Source organism: Lipotes vexillifer, unplaced genomic scaffold (genome assembly GCF_000442215.2).
Source record: "Lipotes vexillifer unplaced genomic scaffold, Lipotes_vexillifer_v1.1 scaffold618, whole genome shotgun sequence".
Classification (NCBI taxonomy): domain Eukaryota; kingdom Metazoa; phylum Chordata; class Mammalia; order Artiodactyla; family Lipotidae; genus Lipotes; species Lipotes vexillifer.
In genome coordinates, this window is record NW_006799025.1 from 2,788,737 (window position 1) to 2,797,903 (window position 9,167).

Sequence of the window (9,167 nt, forward strand, 5' to 3'; positions counted from 1 at the left end):
CCTGCTGTGTGAGGTGAGTGGAGGATTTTAGATATCATTCCTGGAACATGTCACAGGCAAATGCTTACAGACACAAAAAGTGAGTACAAATGCAAACAGTCCTCATTTTAGGCAAGTCTGAGTAAATGAAAAATCAAGTTAATATAAAATAGCAATGAGATAATTTTCCCCTTTATCGAAGAGTCCCCCTTGTAAGCACCTCTATCCCAACACTGTCCAACTGAAATATAATGCGAGCCATATACGTAACTTAAAATTTTCTAGTAACACTTCTTAAAAGGTTTAAAAAAATGAAATTAATTTTGATAATATATTTCCTTTAACTCAGCATATCCAACATATTATCAGTTCAACAGGTAATCAATATAAAAACTACTAATGAGATATTTTACATTCTTCTTTTTACCAATTCTTTGAAATCTGGTATGTGTTTTATACTTATGGTACATCTCAATTTTTCTTTATTTTTTTTGTGGCCAAGCCTCGCAGCACGCCGGATCTTAGTTCCCCGACCAGAGATTGAACCCACGCACCCTGCAGTGGAAGCGCAGATTCTTAACCACTGGACCGTGAGGGAAGTCCCAGGTACATCTCAATTTTTTTTAAAAAAAAATTTATTTTTATTTATTATTTATTTATAACATCTTTATAGCTGTATAATTGCTTCACAATGGTGTGCTAGTTTCTGCTTTACAACATAGTGGATCAGCCACACACACACACATATATCCCCACATCCCCTCCCTCTTGCGTCTCCCTCCCACCCTCCCTAGCCCACCCCTCTAGGTGGTCACAAAGCACCGGGCTGATCACCCTGTGCTATGCGGCTGCTTCCCACTTGCTATCTATTTTACATTTGGTAGTGTATATATGTCCATGCCACTCTCTCACTTTGTCTATAGCTGTATAATTGCTTCACAATGGTGTGCTAGTTTCTGCTTTACAACATAGTGGATCAGCCACACACACACACATATATCCCCACATCCCCTCCCTCTTGCGTCTCCCTCCCACCCTCCCTAGCCCACCCCTCTAGGTGGTCACAAAGCACCGGGCTGATCTCCCTGTGCTATGCGGCTGCTTCCCACTAGCTATCTATTTTACATTTGGTAGTGTATGTATGTCCATGCCACTCTCTCACTTTGTCCCAGCTTACCCTTCCCCCTCCCCATGTCCTCAAGTCCATTCTCTAGTAGGTCTGCACGTTTTTTCCCACCCTGCCTCTAGCTACATGTAAAAGAACAAAATTAGTACATCTCAATTTTGATTGGCCACATTCCATATGCTCAATAGCCACATGTGGATAGTGGCTCCTGTATTGGACAGTACAGTCTAGAACATTTGGAAGATTGATTTTTGGTAGCAAAAGTTAAAAAAAATGGATGGATATGGGCTGTACTGATTCCCTGATTACGGTTACTCGCAGGAGGGAGGGATGTATAAGAGAGGAGGGCAAGACAGTGACCCTCAATTGAAGCAATAAGGTTTTATTTCTTTACAAAACTTTCTGAAGAAAATATGGCATCAAGTTACAATTTCATAAAGCTACAGGTAGTATGTTTCGTTTTTGTATTCACATTTGAAATATCTCAACTTGAAATAAAAAAAATACTCTAAATAATTTTTCATAACTTTTCCAGAATGGATGACCTACACGAAGCAAGGTACACTTTATGTCACTTTGTTTTAAGTCATTTCGTGTTCAGAAGTCTTTAAAAAATTGCTAAATTTACTACTCTGAGATATTGTCAATCTTAAAATCAGATGGAGTACATTCCATTTATCATGGGTTTCATGATACACAATTTTTCATGTTAAAAGAGAAGTTATTGAAATCAAGTTGAATATGTCAGGGAGCAGGGTGTTTTTAAAACTAAACAGGCAAAAGGCCTGGAATATTTCTGGAAGGAGACACAATAATTGGAAACACTGGTAACCTCTGGGGAAGGGCGTTGCCAGACTTTGGAGTCAGGAATGTGTGGCTTCCGTTGTAGTTTTTGTACTGTGGACATGTTTTCCCTATTCTAAATGAGTAAATAGTAATGGGGGACACTACTGTGTAGTGTAGTGGTCAAGGACATGGGATACAGGCAGACAGAACTGGGTCTGAGTCCTGGTTCCTCCCTCATGAATTTGGGAAGGTCATCTTTCTAAGATCTCCGTTTCTTCTTCTGTAAAATAAGCCTCGATAATAACTACCCGTCTCCCAGAGATCATAATATGTAAGATAACTAATCAAAAATAGGAAATAGGGAATCAAATGTACACATTGTCTAGCAAATCAGATAACCCCCAGGTGGGGTAGGCTCTTAGATAATGCCTGGTATTTCACTGTGGGGATACCCAGAAATCTCTTTTGCCTATTTCCAAGATTTGGATAATTTCCCATGACATTAACAAGCACTTGATAAGTGTCATTATTATATTATAATGTTTTAATAATCATAGCCTCACATACTTTAAGCTTCCAGAAATACAGAGAGTACAGCTCTGGGGAGAAAAATAAAAGTAAACAGGCTGATTGTCTTATGGTTGCTCAGCACACATGTTCAGTTTGTATTTCTAAAGAAATATGTTAATGTATATGCTGTAAATACTTCCCTTGAAACGGAAGTAAGATGCTCTCGAATTCACCATGTGTCAACTTTAAGGCCTCCCCCTCTACTGGGCTCTGGAGGCAGACGACGTGGGATGAGATCCCAGCTCTGCCCTGGTCCGTGGTGTGTGCTATGTCAGCTGAAGCAAATGGAGGAGGGGTGGGGGGCTGAGAAGCGGGGAAGGGTGGGTGGTTCGGAGACATGGTATTTTGAGGCTTGGGTAGTGGCAACATGTTGGGGAAACATCTCTGGTGGGCATGAAGGTTCCTCTCAGCAAGTTTTCTAAGAGGTACATAATAGATATTATTTGAAGTGTTTTCTCGCTTAAACGTGAATGTCCTCCTGTATTTTCTGCCTCAGCCTTGGGAAGCCCAGAAGACAGACAGGGGCGTCGCGGGTGTGGTGGTCAGAAACTCAACTTGCAGGAGCTTCAGTTTCCTTATTTATAAAACGAGAATGCCTAACTCATTAGGGGCTATTGTGAGAATTGAGCCTGATAAAGTACGGAAATCACCTGAAATCCTCCCAGAGCGTTCATTTACTTCATTCAACCAACAAGCATTTATCGAGGACCTATGTGTCCTCAGTACCCCAGGCACTTGGTACTACTCTCCCCTGCCCTGCACGCTAAGGCTTGCAACCTCTTCCCGCGTTCTTGCAATGTCCTTACAAAAGGTAGCAACTGCCACGGTCCCTTTTACAGCAGAGGATTTTGAAGCAAAGGAAACATTTACTGAAGAAATAGGGTTTCATACGTTATTTCTCCTTTTAAGATAATCTGTTATTTCAAAAGAAGTGTCTTTCTTAAATCCCCCTCAAACGGGCTGTCCTTCCAAGGAATGCAGAGGCGGCTGTCAGCGCCACTGCTCTTGGCCTCAGGAAGTACTGACGGCACAAGTGCTTACACAGAAGGCATCCCTAAGGGGCGCTGGCGAGCCGAGCTGGTCATGGGGAGACGTGCTGACTCTGCAGTGAATAGACTGATTTATGACCTAACCAAGATCTTCCTTCAGAACAGGTCTATCAACCATCTGGCCCTGCCTATGGGTTGGGCGGGGCCGGCGGGGGGGGGGGTGCTTTATCTGCCTGATATACTTTCAGGATGCTGAAATGCCAGCCTACCCCTAAATATCTCCTTTATCAGTCCCATTATTAGAGACACTCTTCTGAGTCAAGGTCAAGGTCTTCTAAAGGCTCTTATTAAAGAATATACTTAACACAAAAGCGTTGATAAAATTAATCAGCTGCCCCATTGGACCCTGAGATGTCAATTTTTTTTCTTTTTTTAAGGATTAGGGGGCAGGAGACGTTGGCCAGCCACAGATCAGCAGCTAGGGCACCTCCAGTTTTGGAGAACCAGGTTGAGACCTAACTACAAACCCAGGCCAGGGTTTCCAAAGCCCACCTTGGAAGTCACCCTCCTCTCATAGCTTTTGCCCCAGGGCTCCCTTTTCTCAACTCTCATTTACCCTAATTTATTTAAAAGATTGCAGATCCCTGGGACTGCGTTTCAGTTGCTCTGCCTCAGTGGAGAGTTTGCCTCTATTTTTTAGTTTCACTATGAAACTATCAATTAGGTGACCTCAAGATTTTTTTTTTCCCGGCTCACTGTCTTGCTTTATCTCTACAGCCATCACATCCTGCTTCCACTATTGATTCATATGTCCTGGTTTTAATACCCAAGGGAAGGGAAGAGAATGATGCAGCTGACTTCTGGGGAATATTCCAGAAAGATGCAGCAAAGAAGAGAGGAGAGAGAGAGGCCAGGAAGCAAATGATGGAGAGCAAAGCTGTGAAGACAGACGCAGGATTTAGCTCAGCAGCCCTTGGCCTAGTCTGTTCCTGCCTCACAGGCCTTTCTACCCAACAGGATTTCTTACACCACGTTCCTCAGAAGCCCAGTGTTCCTTAAACACTGGAGGGGAAGGCTGTGAGCCTTTGGAAAACTAATTCAAACCTTTAGCATTATAGTACCAATCAAATTATGCTGCAGCTTTTTTTCTTTTTGTCTGACAAAATGTTTGTAAACACCTTTCGTTACAAACTGATGATTGATTGCTCCAGAACCTCAGAACCTTAAGGAAACTTGGCTCTAAAGCAGGCGCATGACCCAGTGGCCCTTAGGGGTGGGTGAAGAGCTCAGTCACTCCCAGTACAGGCCGTTTTTGTGTCAAAATGGAGGCCCAGGAGTAACAGGTCATTTTTTTGTTTTTCGAAAAAGAAGCAAGATATCTAGATATTTTTTGTGAAATCTCTCTACCTTTAAAAGTTGGCAGCTGACTAACAAACAAATGAACCCCAAACAAGAAATCCTTCTGCTGGCCACCTAGAGTGTGGTGCCCCTGGTACAGGGCAGCTCTGGCTGTGTCTTGGTTTCCAGCTGGCAGAGCTGGTCCTTTGACGGGCACTACCCTTGTGGACAGTCAGCCAGTGGCTGGGAGGAGTCATCCTCAACCCACACCAAGGGCAGATGCCCGCCGTGGGGCGAGGAAACCCAGTCAGACAACTAGAATTGGGCAGACCAAATGTTTCAGATTGTATTGACTCAACGGTGCTTGTAAAAATGTGACTTTTCGGGCTTCCTCTTGGACTTCACATAAATCTAATTTAAAAACACTCTTTGCACAATACTTTGAATATTGTTTCACATCTCACTTTGGTTATGTATAAACCTAAAAACAAAAGAAATAAACAAACAAAAACCCTGGCTTTATACTGGCTAATCTTCAGACTTCTACTCAGCACCAGGGAATGAGCTGTTAGATTTCTAAGCAATTCATCCAACTTTCTTAATTGCTAATTTTTTTCAAATTCTTGTTTCCAATTTATTGCCCCCAAACCCACAAGGTATAGTGGGATTACATTTCAAAGAGAAAATGCTTTATTCCATGCTTTATTCCTTTCCTTTATAATTAAGTATAGTAAAATATCCTTATATATAGCACGTTACATAATTGTAGCAAATGAATTGTGGTTGATTTTTACATCTCTTTGTAAATGGTGATTTTAAATGTTGCTATAATAACCAATGCTTGATGGTGTTACAAAGGTGAGAACATTCTCTTTGAATGATCCTCCATCTCACATGGAAAAGCATCATTGTATTTGCAGTGCACCAGCCTCAGCCCTTCATATGTAGTCGATAGATATTTTTTAATTGACTGAGCAAATAGTGATGAGAAGGAAATGTTAGAGATGATTCTGTTTCAGGACAAATTGCTACACCTTTCCCTTTAAGAGGTTAAGGCAAGGGTGTGTAATTCATCATTGGGGTTCTCTTAGATGGACAATTGAATCTCGGGAAATTAGAGCAGGAGCTGGTCTTACTCATCATCCAGCCAGTAATTCCAGTTCAGCTTTCTTCATTTTTGCCACATCAATGTACCTGAACTCAATATTTTTCTTTAAGTCAACTCTCTATTTTATTCATTTATATCACCTCTATGAATGAAAGACTAGAATCATTAACACACATAAACAAAATATTATTGAATTTCTAGTTAACGTTCCTTGCATTCCTGGAGCTGGAGGCTTGGTAGAAAGGGAGATTACAAAGGATTAGAAAGAGTAAAGGCATTTCCATCAAAATAAGAGTTTTCTTGATAGAATCGAGAGGACTGAAGGAGAATCAAAATTAACCTTCGATGTTATTGAAAGATAGAGCACATCTGTGTACTAGCAGAGCTTGTCTGTACTTGGGACATTCTGATCTAGTCCAACTTCCTCATCTTATAGATGAACAGAGGACGGCAGAGAGCACCCCAGTTGCGGAAATGGAACCCAACCCCACTCCCAGCCTTCTTCCCACTCCAGCTCGGAATGGTGAAGCCTAGTTTCTCTAGCTTGCCCACTAAAGATGGATGGCTGCAGGAAACAAGAAAGGAAACAGAAGGCCGGAGGCAAAATCCAGGTAGAGGTAGGGAATTGCTGAGCCTCTGAAGCAGTGAAGCTGGCGGTGGTGTGGATGGAGAGTTTACGGGACTATAAGGGAGAGGAGGTTACCATCTGTTATCCTGTCCCAGCTCCCCTTTACAGATGAGGCAATGCAGAGCCAGAGAAGGGAAATGACTTGCCCAAGGTCTCAGGGCTTCGAAGTGGCAGAGGGAGAGTCACAGCCCCCATCTCTGCCTTCCGAGCATGCATTCCTTATATGGCATCACTGCAATTTTCCAACTCTGATAGCCCTGCCTGTTTGTAACATTTTAAATGGTACTCATACCCTATAAGTAGGAGGGCTATGGTTTTAAATTTGTATGATTATTGTTATTTCGCACCAGCAAGAATCCCACCTTCATCCCTGTACCAGCTGCCCCCAGAGTCCTGCCTGGGGCCGGTAACTCATCCCCACGTCCAGCGCAAAGGAGGCAGTGCACCCCGGAGCAGTTCTGGTGGCTGCCCCTCCCCCCTCCCCCTCCCCCCTCGCCCCCCAACTCACCACAAAGCGCTTCCCACAGCTCTCGTTGCCACAGCACCTGCAACAGTCATTGTTCTCCAGGCCCAAGAACACCAGCGCAGGGAAGATCATCTACCAGCAAAAGAAGCACCTCAGAGTGGGTCTGGTCTGGCATGTGAAGCGGGGGCCCGAGCCTGCCTGCCTGTGTGAGGAACTACGTCTGCAACGTGGGACTCGGTGGCCAAAGAGGACGGCAAGAGCTCACGGAGCCTGGCTGGTGCGTAGACAAGTATTATGGAGTCTTTAGGTTCTATCTGGCCTAGCTACAGCTCCAAGGCAAGATGTCTAGGTATGACACCCCGAGTTTCCATTTACATGGTGGCATAGGATAGGGATAAGAAACTTGTCCTCAGTTGGCATGAAATATGAATCTCTCTCTCTCTGTCTCTAAACCAGAGGTCCCCAACTGCTATTGGAAACAAGGGGTAAAGAAATCATTAGCACAAGAGTGGAAGAGGAACCCACAGACACCTCCTTCTCTTGGTGGGTTTTAGTCAATCGATTAACTAGAAAATGTGTGCTCGTTCTTGTTAAAGATATTATGCGGCTCTCAGTTTGGTTCAGGGAAGTCAACTGACCCATGGGAGCTGCCAGCCTAAGCCTGGGGATTTCATTACTTAGTCAATTTAGTGCACATGCCTCTGGCAAGTCCCAACGGGGAAGGGTAAAGATTAAAGTGCTGACTTTTCATCATGCGATGCTTGGGCTTTCGTTAGCAACTACATCTCTTCCTGTTCAGTAAGTACCCAATTTTAAAAGGATGGAGCGAAAATCTCCTTTGGGGAGATTTTAAGGCTTCCTTACTCACCAAGACCCCGCTTCCTAATATTCCTCCAAAATACCAGACCTCGTCAGAAAGGTGGTCATTGTTGTCTATCACTTTTCCTCCAGGGAAAAATAGCAGGAGGTGAGCCAGGAAGCCAAACACAGCGAGGGGAATGAGGGTGCTGCCCAGGCACTTGGCACACCTCTCAGTGCACATGCCGGGGAGGTAGGATGCAGGTCTCGATATGAGCCCCCTCGATGCCTCCTTCACAGGCTCTCTTCTGAGTTATCCGCCGCAGAGGCGTAATAATTGTCCCCAGATCAATCCAAACTTTGGAGCTGAGAAGCAAGATCACCCTGTGAACTGTGTCCTTGGAGTCGCTTCAGCTTCTCAAGTATAGCAGAACCTCGATGGCGATGGACATTTATACATTCTCCCTGACCCGAAGTCTTTTTTTTTTTTCTTCACCCTCATAAATAAGATTACGTTCATTGCGATTTTGCCATGGAGACCAATAACCTCTGTTAATAATCCACCAGCACAGACAAGACACTCAACCTTGCTGCAGTTGAACTTAGGGCTGGAACAAACAGCATCTGGGACTACTGCACCTTTAAACTGACAATGGCCCTGCACAAATCAAGAAATATTTCCCCCAGGCTCTTTATAAATCACTGTAAAATTGAGTTACATCCTAGCTGAAATCATGTCTCCTGAGTACTTAATGGTCTACAGTACGTGTCTCTGTCTTTTCTGCTGAAAGCCTAGCATGCAAAAGAGTTATTTGAAAGAGCTTCTGTTTTCCTCAACAGGAAAATAACAATTTGATGGTCTCGTTGGGTATTGCTGAGCTCAGGCCTACAGGAATTTTTTGAAGGACAAAATCAGAATAACTATTTATTTTATTGCCTGATTACTCTATTTCTATACTTGCTACTCCATTAAGTTCTATCTCTTTCCCAACCTGGTATGATAGAAATAGCAAAAACTGTTTTCCCAATCACCTTGTTCACCTATAGCTTCCATGCAGGAATAAAAAGCTCCACCTTTACGAAGGATAAGGGGAAAGGGAGGTCGGCATTGGGTGGAGAAGAAAGATACTGACGAGTGGATTGGAGGCAGAGCAGTCAGGCAGCGTAAGAGGAGGTAAGATGGGACCTCTACTGGAAATTTTGCCAACTGCCCAGGGCAGGATTCGGTTGCTAATTTGCTTTGTGTCGCTTTAAGAAAGTCTCTGCCATGCCTAGCGCAAGCCCTACCTTATGCAATGACCCTGCTCAGTACTGGTGCTATGTAACAGCTGAAGGACTATGGGGTGGAAACGGAGCCTGCTAGCTCTTTGTTGAGAGCC

At 43.7% G+C, this 9,167-nt stretch overlaps 1 protein-coding gene across 1 annotated transcript in view; it reads right to left on the minus strand.

Annotated features, from left to right (window-relative positions):
- TM4SF4 (transmembrane 4 L six family member 4) overlaps nt 1-8,215 on the minus strand; it is a 21,022-nt gene extending 12,807 nt beyond the window's left edge. The window contains exons 1-2 of the mRNA XM_007471302.1: nt 7,859-8,215; nt 7,033-7,122 (exon numbers count right to left, since the gene is read on the minus strand). Coding sequence (XP_007471364.1) covers nt 7,033-7,122; nt 7,859-8,032 — 264 coding nt within the window. The 5' untranslated portion in view covers nt 8,033-8,215. The remainder of the gene's footprint in view (nt 1-7,032; nt 7,123-7,858) is intronic.
- Between the last annotated feature and the right edge of the window lie 952 nt (nt 8,216-9,167).